We start from the raw sequence: 16,772 nt of genomic DNA, 5'->3' as shown, positions 1-16,772 counted from the left end.
AGGAAAGGGCGCGGACGGAGAGTGGAAAGGGTCCACCCTTCCCTGCTGGCGTTAATGCGCATGCTCCCCGGCCTCGTAAAAGGGGGAGGGCCTTTTCTCTCTCTTTTGCTGCTGCTGCTGCTCCCCCCCCCCCATCCAGCGTGGAGCTGCCGTCTGACTTGTCAGTCTGGGCGAAGAGGGCCGTTGACAACTTCTGCTAGCCTGCTAATGACATCTGGCCACCTCCATTATTCCTGTATCTTAAAAAAGGAAGGGCGTTTCAGCCCTTTTACTAGCAAGGGGGGGGGCGGGGGGAGGAAGCGTCGCGATTCCCAAGTTACTTTTGCTTCCCTCCTGGGGACACAGGAAACTCCTTGTATCGAGTTAGATCAAGCGTCCCCCAACCGGCAGCCCTCCAGATGTTTTGGCCTACAACTCCCATGATCCCTAGCTAACAGGACCAGTGCTCAGGGATGATGGGAACTGTAGTCCAAAACATCTGGAGGGCCGAAGGTTGGGGAAGCCTGAGTTACACCATTGCTCTATCTACCTCAGTATTGGAAACAAAATACAGTGGTACCTCTGGTTGCAAACGGGATCCGTTCCGGAGCCCCGTTCGCAACCTGAGCAGAATGCAACCCGTGTCTGCGCGTGCGCGGGTCATGATTCGCCACTTCTGCGCATGCACGTGACGCCATTTTGAGCGCCTGCGCATGCGTGAGCGGTGAAACCCGGAAGTAACCCGTTCCGTTACTTCCGGGTCGCCGCGGGACGCAACCTGAAAACGCTCAACCTGAAGAGTCTTTAACCCGAGGTATGACTAAAAAAAGTCCTTCCAGTAGCACCTTAGAGACCACACAAAAGCTCATACCAATAACAAACTTAAAAAGGTAAAGGGACCCCTTACCATTAGGTCCAGTCGTGACCAACTCTGGGGTTGCGGCGCTCATCTCGCTTTACTGGCCGAGGGAGCCGGCGTACAGCTTCCGGGTCATGTGGCCAGCATGACTAAGCCGCTTCTGGCGAACCAGAGCAGCGCACGGAAACGCTGTTTACCTTCCCGCCGGAGCGGTACCTATTTATCTACTTGCACTTTGATGTGCTTTTGAACTGCTAGGTTGGCAGGAGCAGGGACCGAGCAACGGGAGCTCATCCCGTCGCAGGGATTCGAACCTCCAACCTTCTGATCGGCAAGTCCTAGGCTCTGTGGTTTAACCCACAGCGCCACCTGCGTCCCAACAACAAACTTAGTTGGTCTCTAAGGTACTACTGGAAGGGATTTTTTTATTTTGTTTTGACTACAGCAGACCAACACGGCTACCTACCTGTAACTACCTCAGTATTCCCCGCACTGACTGGCAGCAGCTCCCCAGCATTTCAGACCCACAGTTTCCCCCAGATATACCTGGACACAGCAGAGAAGGAACCTGGGACCTTCCATGTGCAGAGCAGATGTGCTGCTACTGAGCTGCGGCCATCATTGCGTGGAGGACAATAGGGGGACACTGGTGGAACCCCAAATCTTATTTTGTCAAGCGGCACTGTCTACTCCCTCCCCAGTTGCAGAATTTTCTGGGCTATGCTCAATAATTACTATCCGTTACATTTTTGCACCAAGATGTCTCAAAGCAATTTCCCCTATATAAATAAAAAGGAAGGCTGTCGTCACGCAGCCCTCGTTGGAGGATTTGTAGCACCTTGTCACAGTCCTGGATTTGCACGGGGTCAGGGTGGGGGAGTGGAGTGAAAGAGAAGGGAGGTTTTAGAACAGTGGTCTTAAACAATAGTAGAAGTTTGAATAAAGTGGGGATTGCGGGGGGACGAAGAGGAGCTGTGATATGGGGTTTTGATGGGGGTAGGTGGGGCTGGCAAGCAGTGTGAGAAGGGGTGGCAGAGCCCAGCGCATAATAAAAAATAGTAATAACATAGACATTAGCCCCAGTTAGGAAAATAGCAAAAACTAAAATACTCTGCTGAAAATACTAGACTGTGGACGCTTGAGTTGTGAATGTGTTCCATGCAGGAAGTACGTTCGCAACCCCCAGCGCCACGTCTGTGCATGCGCGGGTCGTGATTCTGTGCTTTTGCGCATGCACAAAGTGCTATTTAGTGCTTCTGCGCATGTGCAAGCGCCGAAACCTGGAAGTAACCCGTTCCGGTACTTCCGGGTTCGGCGCGGTGCGCAACCCAAAATCGCACAACCCGAAGCATCTGTAACCCGAGGTATGACTGTACATTTTAAGGAGCAGATCCTGCCCACTCCACTTAAGAAATCAGTACAAAAAGCCATTGATGGATTTAACTATCTTCCCAATTTAAAAACCAAAGGTAAATTTCATTTTAAAAATTAAGGTAAAGGGACCCCTGACCATTAGGTCCAGTCGTGACCGACTCTGGGGTTGCGGCGCTCATCTCGCTTTATTGGCCAAGGGATCCGGCGTACAGCTTCCGGGTCATGTGGCCAGCAGGGCTAAGCAGCTTCTGGCGAACCAGAGCTGCGCACGGAAATGCCGTTTACCTTCCCACTGGAGTGGTACCTATTTATCTATTTGCACTTTGACGTGCTTTCGAACTGCTAGTTTGGCAGGAGCTGGGACCGAGCAACGGGAGCTCACCCCATCGCGGGGATTCGAACCGCCGACCTTCTGATCGGCAAGCCCTAGGCTCTGTGGTTTAACCCACAGCGCCACCCGCGTCCCTTATTTTAAAAATTACCTGATGGCTAAAAACACACAATGATTGCGCCAGGCATGCTTCCCTGGGGAGAGCACAAAGGGGGAGCCATCATGGAAAAGGCCTGATCTTGTGTGGTTACCCTTGGAACGCGGGGTCCTGTTTGGTTCATGCGGAGACAGATGCTCCTTGAGGTCAGTGAAGCCAAAACTGAGTCTAGAAACCCCTTAGTGCAATAATAATAATAATAATAATAATAATAATAATAATAATAATAATAATTTATTTGTACCCCGCCCATCTGGCTGGGTTTCCCCAGCCACTCTGGGCGACTTCTAACAAAGATGAAAAATACACTAAAATATCACACATTAAAAACTTCCCTGAATGTCTTCTGAATGTCAGGTAGTTGTTTATCGCTTTGACATCTGTTGGGAGGGCGTTCCACAGGGTGGGCGCCACTACCGAGAAGGCCCTCTGCCTGGTTCCCTGTAAGTGCTAGTACAGTTGAGGCAGGATTGGTGTTTATGTGTTTAGAGAGAGCCAGTGTGGTGTAGTGGTTAAGAGTGGTGGACTCGTAATCTGGTGAACCGGGTTCGCATCTCCGCTCCTCCACATGCAGCTGCTGGGTGACCTTGGGCCAGTCACACTTCTCTGAAGTCTCTCAGCCCCACTCACCTCACAGAGGGTTTGTTGTGAGGGAGGAAGGGAAAGGAGAATGTTAGCCGCTTTGAGACTCCTTAAAGGGAGTGAAAGGCGGGATATCAAATCCAAACTCTTCTTAGACCCTGGTCTGCAATCCAAACCACTGAGTTCTGCACCAGCTGCGGTTTCCGAACTGTCTTCAAGGGCAGCCCCAAGTATAGCACATTGCGGTGATCTAAGCCCGGAAGCCACCAGAGCATTGACAACAGAAGTTAGGTTCTATCTGTGCTGCGTTTTTGCATAGTGCTTCGAGACGTTTAAATATTAAGTGGCTTGGATACATGCCTTTAAATAAATAAATACATGAATAAGATACATAAATAAATAAAATTAATTTGTTGGCGGCTCCGCTCTGTCTCTTGCATGCTTGCACTCATTAACAGCCCTTGCCCTCTGCTGATTTAAAAGCCAAGGAGGCCTTTGGTGGTTTTTAAAATATATATATATTTGGAAGAATGCCAACAGGCTGTGCAGGCACAGTTCAAAAGGTACGTCAGCAGCTGCAGTGGGCGATGTGGCTGGCTGAGCATGGCACATGGATCTAGTGTTCATGTGCAGTTCTGCGCATTTATGTCCATGTGCACTTCCCTGTTTAGGGAAGTTTCTAATGTTTGATAGCTTTGGTGATGATGATGATAGGAGCCACCCAGATGGGTGGGGTAACAACAACAACAATGTGCACTACATCTGACCTTTAAAGCCCTAAACGGCCTCGGTCCAGTATACCTGAAGGAGCGTCTCCACCCCCATCGTTCTGCCCAAACACTGAGGTCCAGCACTGAGGGCCTTCTGGCAGTTCCCTCGCTGCAAGAAGCCAGGTTACAGGGAACCAGGGAGTGCCTTCTCGGTAGTGGCGCCCGCCCTGTGGAATGCCCTCCCATCAGATGTCAAAGAGAAAAACAACTACCAGACTTTCAGAAGACATCTGAAGGCAGCCCTGTTTAGGGAAGCTTTTAATGTTTAATATGTTATTGTGTTTTAGTGTTCTGTTGGAAGCCACCCAGAGTGGCTGGGGAAACCCAGCTAGATGGGTGGGGTATAAATAATAAATTATTATTATTATTATTATTATGACGCAGGTGGCGCTGTGGGTTAAACCACAGAGCCTAGGACTTGCCGATCAGAAGGTCGGCGGTTCGAATCCCCGCGACGGGGTGAGCTCCCGTCACTCGTTCCCTGCTCCTGCCAACCTAGCAGTTCGAAAGCATGTCAAGTGCAAGTAGATAAATAGGTACCACTCTGGCGGGAAGGTAAACGGCGTTTCTGTGCGCTGCTCTGGTTCGCCAGAAGCGGCTTAGTCATGCTGGCCACATGACCTGGAAGCTGTACGCCGGCTCCCTCGGCCAGTAAAGCGAGATGAGCGCCGCAACCCCAGAGTCGGCCACAACTGGACCTAATGGTCAGGGGTCCCTTTACCTTTACCTTTTCCCCAAAGGCAAAACCATGGGCTATGGCAGGAAGCAGTAAATGAGGCATTCCTGATATACAGGGAGCTGCCTTATACTGAATCAGACCATTGGTCCACCAGGCTCAGTACTCCCTACTCTAACTGGCAGCTTCAGATAGAGATCTCTCCCTGCCCCAGCTGGAGATGCCAAGGATTGCATCTGAAACTTTTTCCGTGCAAAGCACACGTCCCATCACAGAACCGCTGCATTTCCCCAAGTCCAGACAAGAGTGTGATAAGAACTTGCTCCCACAGTGGCCAACCAGATGTCTGTGGGAAACCCACAGGAAGCCCTCAAGCGCAAGAGTGCTCCCCTCACCTTCTTTCAGGACACATCTTTTTCATGAGTAGGGTCACCAGTCAGCAAATGTGTCCCCTTTTTTGCTCTTCACAATATGGCAACCCTGTCGTGGATGCATTAGCTGAGATTCGGGGTTGGACTAGATGACCCTCGGGGTCCCTTCCAACTCTACAATTCTATGAATGTGTGTCCAAGTTAGACCAACCCCCCCTCTCTTTACATCTCACCACTCTGCTTACCCGCCACTCACAGATCACCCCACCTGCATCCGCAACTGCAGAGCGTGATGACAGCCTTTAGTTTCTATGTATATAGGCAGAAAATCCATTTAAGATATAGGTCTGTGCATTTGATGACAGGTTACACAGAACGGGAAAAAGAGGCACAGGATTTTCCAGCTTCTGTGCAGGCCCCTGGTCCATCACCTCTTGTTTTAGGAACAAATCGCTTTGAGTGTGAAAATAAAGGATTTAGCAAGCAACCTAAAGAGAGAGAGATCTGTTTTACCTGAGCACAAACACTTTTTAAGTAATGCTGTGTTATTCCAGCAGAGGGCGCAAAACTCCAAGGAATTGTGAGAAGGGAAGTATAGAAAAAAACCTCATTTTTCCCAGCCTCAACCACACGGCTGCACTGAAACCTGACTTATAACAGGCTCTGGTGGGCAGGAAGTGGTTAAAAAGGGGTAATAGGTACAGGGGAACTGGGGACAGGAAATCAAATGGAAGGTTAAAATAAGATAAAACTGGTTTGCACACAAATACATTAGACTGGTGACCGGGAGTGGCAGCCAAGACCATGTAACACCGGTTCTGAAAGACCTACATTGGCTCCCAGTACGTTTCTGAGCACAATTCAAAGTGTTGGTGCTGACCTTGAAAGCCCTAAACGGCCTTGGTCCAGTATATCTGAAGGAGCGTCTCCACCCCCTGACATTGAGGTCCAGCGCCGAGGGCCTTCTGGCAGTTCCCTCCCTGTGAGAAGTGAGGTTACAGGGAACCAGACAGAGGGCCTTCTTGGTAGTGGCACCCTCCCTGTGGAACGCTCTCCCATCAGACGTCAAAGAAATAAACAACTATCTGACTTTTAGAAGACATCTGAAGGCAGCCCTGTCTGTTGTTGTTGTTGTTTAGTTGTTTAGTTGTGTCCAACTCTTCATGACCCCCTGGACCAGAGCATGCCAGGCACTCCTGTCTTCCACTGCCTCCCGCAGTTTGGTCAAACTCATGCTGGTAGCTTCGAGAACACTGTCCCACCATCTTGTCCTCTGTCGTCCCCTTCTCCTTGTGCCCTCCATCTTTCCCAACATCAGGGTCTTTTCCAGGGAGTCTTCTCTTCTCATGAGGCGTCCAAAGTATTGGAGCCTCAGCTTCACGATCTGTCCTTCCAGTGAGCACTCAGGGCTGATTTCCTTCAGAATGGATAGGTCTGATCTTCTTGCAGTCCATGGGACTCTCAAGAGTCTCCTCCAGCACCATAATTCAAAAGCACCAGTTCTTTGGCGATGAATTGGTTGGCCAGTGTTCTCGAAGCTACCAGCATGAGTTTGACCAAACTGCGGGAGGCAGTGGAAGACAGGAGTGCCTGGCGTGCTCTGGTCCAGGGGGTCATGGAGAGTCGGACACGACTAAATGACTAAACAACAACAACAAGCAGATAAGTACAATTTTTCAATATTCAAGTAGGGCCCCCGATATTAATTCCACGTAAAGGAACCCAGAAATATGAAAGAAACCACCCTTGTATATCCATAATTTATTGATTCAAATAAACAGACTACAATTCATTTTAAAACCCAGCTGATTTTTTTACGCAACTGAAAAGCACAGCCTTTTGAAACACCCTCTAACAAACATGGAAGTCCCCTTACATTCACTTTTTTCTCTCTCTCTTAAAAATTACGTTGCAAAAATAAAGCAAAGATTATTATTTCTTATTTTTTATACATATATAAAAAAATCTACTAAGGTAGATGGTTTCTGCAGGCCTGTTGTTATCTACGTTTCTTTTTTAAAAAAGCAAAAAAAATAAAATAAAAAGGAAAACACAGAAAATGGACTGACAGCCACGTTTGTCCCACCCCTTTCCACGTTTATCTCCACTTCCCGGAACCATCGTCAACCTTCTGGGCAGAAAGTCCAGTCCGTCTCTTTAAAGTGCAAAGAGTCTGCAACCAGAGGCGGGAATGCAGTGCTCAGAGAATGAGAGAGCGCCCCCTGGGCTTCTGGAGGGGGAAAGCGCCATTCTTTGTCAGGGGGAAGTCTATGGAGAGAGAAAGAGGGAGAGAAATTAAGTTTGGCGGAGGCTCACAATCCACCACAAGCCTGGTCACCTGCGGCGACTAAGAATCACATCTAGGGGAGTAGAAAGGGAGCTTTCGCACACCTGGCTTTTTCTTTCAGGATCCAAGTGATCAACATAGGTAAGCTTTTTGTAGATTAGCAGTGCATAGTCCTGTGAGTTCGGCTGGGATGAGATTCAGCAAAGGTGAGCTTCACGGCAGAGCCAGGGTCACGTATCTCCAGGGCCGGATTTAGATTTGATGAGGCCCTAAGCTACTGAAGGGACGCGGGTGGTGCTGTGGGTTAAACCACAGAGCCTAGGACTTGCCGATCCGAAGGTCGGCGGTTCAAATCCCCACAACAGGGTGCGCTCCCGTTGCTCGGTCCCAGCTCCTGCCAACCTAGCAGTTCGAAAGCACGTCAAAGTGCAAGTAGATAAATAGGTACCGCTCCAGCGGGAAGGTAAACGGCGTTTCCGTGCGCTGCTCTGGTTCGCCAGAAGCGGCTTAGTCATGCTGGCCACGTGACCCGGAAGCTGTACGCCGGCTCCCTCGGCCAGTAAAGCGAGATGAGCGCCGCAACCCCAGAGTCAGCCACAACTAGACCTAATGGTCAGGGGTCCCTTTACCTTTACGCTACTGAACGTAATGGGGCCCTTTATATGTCCAGCTGTCCTTTGTCAACAACAAATTGTTGCTGTTTTGTGTGTTGAATGTATGGTAATTTATGGACCTAACAGGTATCTCAAGCCATTTGCGCATGTTGTCATGCAACCAGTCCATGCAGAATGTAGGCACCCTATATATAGAAAGAAGCAAACCCGTGATATTTTAGGGAGCAGGCTAGCAGGAGGGGCCCATGACTTACATCATGGGAGCCTACACAACACAAAACACTGCTGCTTTATGTAGGTTTTATTTTATTTGTCTTTTATCTCATATTTTGGAATGTAAAGGTAAAGGGACCCCTGACCGTTAGGTCCAATCGTGGCCGACTCTGGGGTGGCGGCGCTCATCTCGCTTTCTTGGCTGAGGAAGCCGGCGTACAGCTTCCGGGTCACGTGGCCAGCATGACTAAGCCGCTTCTGGCGAACCAGAGCAGCGCACGGAAACACTGTTTATCTTCCTGCCGGAGCGGTACCTATTTATCTACTTGCACTTTGATGTGCTTTCGAACTGCTAGGTTGGCAGGAGCAGGGACTGAGCAACGGGAGCTCACCCCGTCGCAGGGATTCGAACCGGCAACCTTCTGATCGGCAAGTCCTAGGCTCTGTGGTTTAACCCACAGCACCACCAGCATCCCTAAACATACCCTGTGCCTAATCTGTTATAAAATAGCAGCTGAGTCTTTCGCAGAGGCAGCTATGGGACCCACACCCAGCCTTCAAAACTGACCCATCCTTAATTTCACATCCCCACCTTAGAGAGATAACCTGAATGCGAATGGAAAGTTTTTCAGACGGTCATTCTTTGCTCCTGAAGGTAGTTTCCAGAAACTTGTACTACAGGCAGTGAATTAAATTGGGGAAGAGGAAAAACCAACCCGAAAGACAGGGAGAAGCTTTGGGAGAATTAAGCAAGTGAAGAAAGGCTAAATTAAAATTCCGTCACTTATACATATCTGGTGGACCTGTGAAAACATCAAAAGCTTCTGGGATATAGTATATGATGAACTTAAAAAAATATTTAAATACAACTTTGTGAAAATTACAGAAGCTTTCCTATTAGGAATAACAGACACAGGTATAGCAAAAGAAGATTGGAAAATCTTCCTTTATGCCACAGGCGCGGTGAGGACCTTAATTGCCAGAAACTGGAAAAAAAGAATTTGTGCCAACAAAAAAGGAATGGCAGGATAAATTATTAGATGATAGTGAATTGGCCAGATTAACAGAGATTATTAGAGGACAGCCCAGACAAGGATTTCAAAAAGAATGGGGGAAATGTAGAGAATACTTTACCCAAAATATACACCTGCACTTGTTTCGATTAATTTCTACAGGAGACTTTGCGGTTTTTTAAAGTCATAATTAGGAAAAATTGTAATAATCACATGTAAAAGAAATAGTACACAAGAAGTAAATAAGGAGGCCATTTACAGGACAAAGGAAGTCTTTTATTTTTATATTATGTTTTCTTTGTGTAAGGGGATAGGAGTTTAATTTTGATAATTAAATCGGCAACAGCGGTGGGTTTGTTTGTATGTATGAGTTGTTGTGGACTATGTTGTAAATAAATTATATAAAATAAAATAAAATTTCGTCACCTGCATTGTGCGAAGTTAACAGGAAAAAAAAGAAACCTAAAGCATTTTAGACTTTAATTAGGGTTTCGAATCTCCCACACGCAGTTGCAAGGAACAAGAAATCAATTTGCCCTAATTGGAGAGGTGCGTAGAGCGTTTCAAGTTAACCTAATCACCCCCCCCCTTTCTGCTCCGAGAAGAGTAGAGGCTGCAAGCATTTTGCAGGCAACTGTGTTCCGCGCAGCTAATCCACGCTTAATCCACCAGAAGGTATTGCACAGAGTCCCCCTTTGTCTGCGATGGAAGCTGGTAGAGGGAGAGGCTGGAGCTGGATTTAGTTATATGAGTGGGGTGGGGAAGGGTGGTTGGGGGGCGGTGGTGAGGCTTTCAGAGAGGAACAGTTTGTTCCAAGCCCTGGCAAATCTCACGGGCTGGTGAGGCTGCTGCTGGTGCTGCTGCTTTAGAGACCAGAGGCCAAGGAGATGGGCAAGAAATAATAATAATAATAATAATAATAATAATAATAATAATAATAATAATAATTTATTTATACCCCACTCATCTGGCTGGGTTTCCCCAGCCACGCTAGGCGGCTTCCAACAAAATATTAAAATACAATAATCTATCAAACATTAAAAGCTTCCCTAAACAGGGCTGCATTCAGATGTCTTCTAAAAGTTAGGTGGTTATTTTTCTCTTTGACATCTGGTGGGAGGGCGTTCCACAGGGCGGGTGCCACTACCGAGAAGGCCCTCTGCCTGGTTCCCTGTAACTTGGCTTCTCGCAGCAAGGGAACCGCCAGAAGGCCCTCAGCACTGGACCTCAGTGTCCGGGCTGAACGATGTGGGTGGAGACGCTCCTTCAGGTATACTGGACCAAGGCTGTTTAGGGCTTTAAAGGTCACACTTTGAATTGTGCTCGGAAACGTACTGGGAGCCAATGTAGGTCTTTCAAGACCGGTGTTATGTGGTCTTGGTGGCCGCTCCCAGTCACCCGTCTAGCTGCCGCATTCTGGATTAGTTGTAGTTTCTGGGTCACCTTCAAAGGTGGCCCCACGTAGAGCCTTGATCTTTAAAGCCCTAACGCCTACTGCCCTGTATACCTGAAGGAGCGTCTCCACCCCATCATTTAGGCTGGACGCTGTGGTCCAGCTCTGAGGGCCTTCTGGCACTTCCCTCACTTCAAGAAGTGAGAGTACAGAGAACCAGGCAGAGGGCCTTCTCGGTAATGGCACCAACCTGGTGACAACCCATCAGTTGTCTACATACTGGGAGCCAGTGTAGGTCTTTCAAGTCCAGTGTTATATGGTCTCGGCAGCCGTTCCCAGTCACCAGTCTAGCTGCCGCATTCTGGATTAAGGAAAGCCAGGTGACCAATTTGGAGGCAGAAAAACAGTGAGAAGTTTCACAGGACTTAATTTAAATGCAATTTAAAATGCAGCCTCATTTTAAAAGTAGCCGATAAATCAAGATCATAAGGGGAGGGAAACATAAGGGCCAGACTGAGTCCAAACCGAAGGCCAAGCGGAACAGCTCTGTCTTGCAGGCCCTGCGGAAAAATGTCAAGTCCCGCAGGGCCCTAGTCTCTTGTGACAGAGTGTTTCGCCAAGTCGGGGCCACAGCTGAAAAGACTCTGGCCTTAGTTGAGACCAACCTAACCACCTTGTGACCTGGGACCTCCAAAATGTTGTCATTTGTGGACCTTAAGGTCCTCCCTGGGGCATACCAGGAGAGGCGGTCCCGTAGGTACGTGGGTCCTAGGCCGCTTAGGGCTTTAAAGGTTAAAACCAGCACCTTGAACCTGACCCTGTACTCCACTGGGAGCCAGTGCAACTGGTAAAGCACTGGATGAATGGCAAGGACCCTGTAAGGAGCCTCGCCGCGGCATTCTGCACCCGCTGGAGTTAATAATAATAATAATAATACAGTGGTACCCTGCAAGACGAATGCCTCGGAAGACGAAAAACCCGCTAGACGAAAGGGTTTTTCGTTTTCTGAGGTGCTTCGCAAGACGGATTTTCCAAAGGGCTTGCTTCGCTAGACGAAACAGCCCTGCCTCTCCTGTCATGGCGATGGTCGCACGCTCGCTTCCCCGCTCCTCCGGCTCCCTCCCACCTTCCGGCCGACCTTCCGGCTGCCTCGCGCCACTGCCCACCGCCCTCGCGCGCTCCCCTCAGGAGCCGTTGCCGCCAGCAGCCAGCGTTGCAGCTGGAGTTGCGCTCCTGAGCCCTGCCGCCCTCCAGCAGCCGTGTCGTGCGGTGTCCACAAGGCGCAGGTGAGTCCAAGGACCGGCTGCGGCAGCTGCCCTGCTTCTCCCCACCCCTCCCCGCCGAGGTGCTTCGCAAGACGAAAAAACTCGCTCTATGAAAAAACACGCAGAACGAATTAATTTCGTCTTGCGAGGCACCACTGTAATAATAATAATAATATTGTGGAGTTACCAACAGGTGAGCGAGGGGCACGGGAGTGTACGCACCACGTGTGTCGGGCTAACTCAGCCCCAGGCAGCCTTTGAGCTCATGCAAGGAGATGAGCTTGTTCTCATCCAGGTCGCAGTAGTCCAGGAACTTGCGGACGCAGCGCTTGGGCCGGGTGTTCCTCTTCATGTAGAGCTTGAGGGGCCGCAGCTCCCGCTCGCTGATGCTGTTGCTGAAGTCCTTGTCCAGGCGGACAAACTGCCAGCGCACCGCACGCTCCTCCAGGCTGGGCCCCGTCAGGCTGTCCGAAAACCTGCAGGTGAGGAGCAGAGGGGGTCAGGAGAGCCTGGCTGGATCAGGGAAACCTAGTTGGGGGGGGGCAGGACATGGGCATTCCTTGAAAAAGAGAAATGTCTTCGGTTCTTTTAAAGAAACGTATTGTAGCCTGTCACCCCAAACTCCAAGAGCGCAGGCTTGGAATCTAGCAAAAATTCCAGAATCATAGAATTCAAGAATTGGAAAGGATCCCAAGGATCCTCTAGCCCAGGGCATAAGTAAAGGTAAAGGGACCCCTGACCATTAGGTCCAGTCATGGCCGACTCTGGGGTTGCAGCGCTCATCTCACTTTATTGGCCGAGGGAGCCGGCGTACAGCTTCCAGGTCATGTGGCCAGCATGACTGAGCCGCTTCTGGCGAACCAGAGCAGCACATGGAAACGCCATTTACCTTCCTGCCGGAGCGGTACCTATTTATCTACTTGCACTTTGACGTGCTTTCTAACTGCTAGGTTGGCAGGAGCAGGGACTGAGCAACGGGAGCTCACCCCGCCGCGGGGATTTGAACCACAACCTTCTGATCGGCAAGTCCTAGGCTCCGTGGTTTAACCCACAGCGCCACCCGCGTCTCTAGTCCAGGGCATAGCTGTCAACTTTTCCCTTTTCTTGAGAAGAATCCTATTTGGAATAAGGGAATTTCTCTTTAAAAAAGGGAAACGTTGACAGCCATGGTCCAGGGGTCAGCAAACTTTTTCAGCAGGGGGCAGGTCCACTGTCCTTTAGACCTTGTTTTTTTTTTGGGGGGGGGGGATGAACGAATTCCTATGCCCCACAAATTACCCAGAGGTGCATTTTAAATAAAAGGACACATTCTACTCATGTAGAAAGTGTGATTTTATTTACATGAGTAGAATGTGTGCTTTTATTTAAAATGCATCTCTGGGTTATTTGTGGGGAATTCGTTCATTCCCCCCCCCCAATATAGTCCGCCCCCCCCAAGGTCTGAGGGACAGTGGACCGGCCCCCTGCTGAAAAAGTTTGCTGACCCCTGCTCTAGACATATTGCCCAGACTTGCGTCCCAGGGAGGTCACTTTCATGGTGCTAATGATTGATAATAATAATTATAAATAATTATAAATATTGTTTGTTGTTGTTGTTTAGTCATGTAGTCGTGTCCAACTCTTCATGACCCCCTGGACCAGAGCACGCCAGGCACTCCTGTCTTCCACTGCCTCCCGCAGTTTGGTCAAACTCATGTTTGTAGCTTCGAAGACACTATCCAACCATCTCGTCCTCTGTCGTCCCCTTCTCCTTGTGCCCTCCAACTTTCCCAACAACATTCTCTTCTCATGAGGTGGCCAAAGTATTGGAGCCTCAGCTTCAGGATCTGGCCTTCCCATGAGCACTCAGGGCTGATTTCCTTCAGAATAGAGAGGTTTGATCTTCTTGCAGTCCATGGGACTCTCAAGAGTCTCCTCAACACCAGAATTCAAAAGCATCCATTCTTCGGCGACCAGCCTTCTTTATGGTCCAGCTCTCACTTCCATACATCACTACTGGGAAAACCATAGCTTGAACTATACGGACCTTTGTTGGCAAGGTGATGTCTCTGCTTTTTAAGATGCTGTCTAAGTTTGTCATTGCTTTTCTCCCAAGAAACAGGCATCTTTTAATTTTGTGGCTGCTGTCACATCTGCAGCCACAAAAGTGATCATGGAGCCCAAGAAAGTAAAATCTCTCACTGCCATTATAAATATTATTATTTATTAACCCCAGAGGCTTACTCCATTGCTTCTCAAGACTGACCAGATGGCAACAACGAAGGGTGGTCCTTAGGTGGCAACTATGACCATTACCTCACAAGCAAACCTGTTTCTGGTTCAACAATGGAATCCTCCATTAGATTTCAACTCTTGCTTAAAACGTTTGGCAAAACGTGTTCTCCCTAGCAGAGAGTGCGTGTTGCGGTGGGGGATACAAGCCACCCCATTGTTGCTGGGTGGATTTGGGGAGGGACAAAGGGAGTGTATTGGTTAATCGGGTCGCTGTGGAGAATTGCTTGTTGCCAATTTTGAAGGAGGGGTCAGAGGTTTTAAATACTGGTCGCCTAACTTTGAGCGTTCTCTTGGCTGCTTACACTGGATCACCCGCCCACCCTCCCTGTATTGGGGGGTTGTTCGCTTGACCTTGCTATGCCTGTCATGGGGTCGTCTGCTTTTGGGGCAGGGGCCTGGTAGGAATTTGTCCATTTGGCTGATTGGCTGGTGCCATTTGGTTTTGCCTACTGCGTAGCAAATCGTCACAACTTGTAAGGTTGGTGGTTAGGCATTGGTTCAAATTGGTTGGTGGAGGGGTAAGTGCCTACCCCTCCAATGGTGGTGCGGAAAGGGAATTCCGTTAAAGGAATCCAGGGGCTTGCCATTCTTTTCGTCCTTGTCCCTGGCATCAGACTTGGGGCAGGCAAGCCACCAGGAGCATGAGGGTGAGAAGTGAGGGACTGAGGCCCAACTTCATTTTCTCCCCAAAATTTGTTTCCCGCCCTGGCTTCCGCTGGAATCTGGAAGTCAGTTCTGTCCCCTGGGCAAGGACAGATAGTCAGAACCAATGCCTAAGCAACCACTCACTTGGATGTATGTAAAGTTGTGGCCAAAATCATGCCAAAAACCCAAACCAAAATGGATGTGTGATGTGTGAGTTATTGGGGGGTGGCTTGGGGACCTCGACACGCAGCAACTCTCCTCCCCTGTGCCCCTTCAGAGAGAGAGAGAGAGAGAGCAGTATTTACCTTCGGTATGGAACCGGCATCATCCTCGACTGCAACATGTCAGAAGCCAAGGCCTTGATCAGATTGGAGAGGAACTCTACCTTCTTGGAGCCTGGACAACCTAGCAGGAAAGAACAAAGGGAACAATTTGCCTCTCGAGACTGACATGGGTCTGTGCCATAGCTGTCAACGTTTCCCGTTTTTTAAGGGAAATTCCCTTATTCGGAATAGGATTCTGTTATGTACTGAAGTTCTCACCCTGGGCCAGCAGGGGGATACTGTAGATAGTTATGCAAATAAGGGATCGAAAGTGACGTTCCGTGATTGGATAGTTTTAGAAAATTGTTACAGTTATGTTGTACTGGAGCTCTATATAAGCAGGCTGACTGAACCCTTCAGTTCAGTTCTGTTGTGGCCTCTGAATAAACAAGAGCTGTTTGAAGAATCGCTGTGTCGCCTGATATGTTCAACCACAACTTAACAGATTCCTCGCAAGAAAAGGCAAAAGTTGACAGCTATGGTCTGTGCTCAGTGGCACCTGGGGGAAAAGTATTTGGAAAGAAGCAGAGATTCAGTATTGTTGGCCCAGAAATGGAAGCAAGAAGAAATACAGTGGTACCTCGGGTTACATACGCTTCAGGTTACAAACGCTTCAGGTTACAGACTCTGTTAACCCAGAAATAGTGCTTCAGGTTAAGAACTTTGCTTCAGGATGAGAACAGAAATCGTGCTCTGGCGGCACGGCAGCAGCAGGAGGCCCCATTAGCTAAAGCGGTGCTTCAGGTTAAGAACAGTTTCAGGTTAAGAATGGACCTCCGGAACGAATTAAGTACTTAACCCGAGGTACCACTGTACCGATGAAAGAAGAATGGCAGACAAAATTAACGGACTATGCAGAATTTACAGGAAGGATTCAAAACCTGCAGGACCAGAGATTTACAGAATATTGGAGGAAATATACAAATTATTTGAAGAGCAACTGTAATCAACAAATTACCCTAGTAGGAGTACAAGAAGTTTTGTAAGGAGAAATATATGAAACATTGCAAAGAAGATAAAGAAGAGAGATGTTAGTTATTTAAATGTAACAGTGAAAGTAAGAAATGTAAATTAAGTGAAGCGATTGGAAAATTTTTGGATGTGATTGATGGAAGTCAAAAAAACGTATAAGATATAAAAGCATGTTTAATAATTGTTGAAAATGATATGTTAAAAAACTAATAAAATATTTATTAAAGAAAAAAGAAAAAAAAGAAGAAGCAGAGATTCATGATCCCACCTGGCAGAAGCCGATCCCGGAATAAGGAGCTCATTTCTGCATTCTTGGCCGCCGCATCTGCCTCGCAGTCCGGGGGGAAGTTCCTGCGAGAAAGAAAAATGAGAGGCGCCGAGCGAATACTAACATCAACGAGAATACTAGCAATGACGGCAATATGATTAATTTTTTTAATCCCCCTCTTCAGTCAGAAAAGGCAGTCACTCAGAAACTCAGCGACTGTCCCTGTCCTCAAGCTTACAACATGGGAGACACAGCACAAAAGGAAAAGGGGCTGGAAAGGATGAGGAAAAAAGAAAGCTCAGGCACCGATTCCTACCAGGGCTGGGCGATCATCAGCTTTTCAACATCACAGGTGAGCGGGCAAGATGCAGAGGGAGGAACAAGCTATCAGCCCCTCGCTGATACA

The 16,772-nt window shown here is 48.6% G+C and overlaps 1 protein-coding gene across 2 annotated transcripts in view; it reads right to left on the bottom strand.

Moving 5' to 3' along the window:
- Positions 1-6,845: 6,845 nt before the first annotated feature.
- The window catches only part of LOC310684442 (SPARC-related modular calcium-binding protein 1-like), a 60,036-nt gene continuing 50,109 nt past the window's right edge, over positions 6,846-16,772 (bottom strand). For both annotated transcript variants that reach the window (XM_083455622.1, XM_083455621.1), the window contains exons 9-12: positions 16,367-16,449; positions 15,109-15,208; positions 12,107-12,360; positions 6,846-7,367 (exon numbers count right to left, since the gene is read on the bottom strand). In XM_083455622.1, coding sequence (XP_083311748.1) covers positions 12,120-12,360; positions 15,109-15,208; positions 16,367-16,449 — 424 coding nt within the window. In that variant the 3' untranslated portion in view covers positions 6,846-7,367; positions 12,107-12,119. The remainder of the gene's footprint in view (positions 7,368-12,106; positions 12,361-15,108; positions 15,209-16,366; positions 16,450-16,772) is intronic.

The sequence above is a fragment of the Podarcis tiliguerta genome (genome assembly GCF_965153285.1).
Source record: "Podarcis tiliguerta genome assembly, chromosome: 8".
Lineage (NCBI taxonomy): Eukaryota > Metazoa > Chordata > Lepidosauria > Squamata > Lacertidae > Podarcis > Podarcis tiliguerta.
This window is presented reverse-complemented; position numbering and strand designations above follow the sequence as displayed.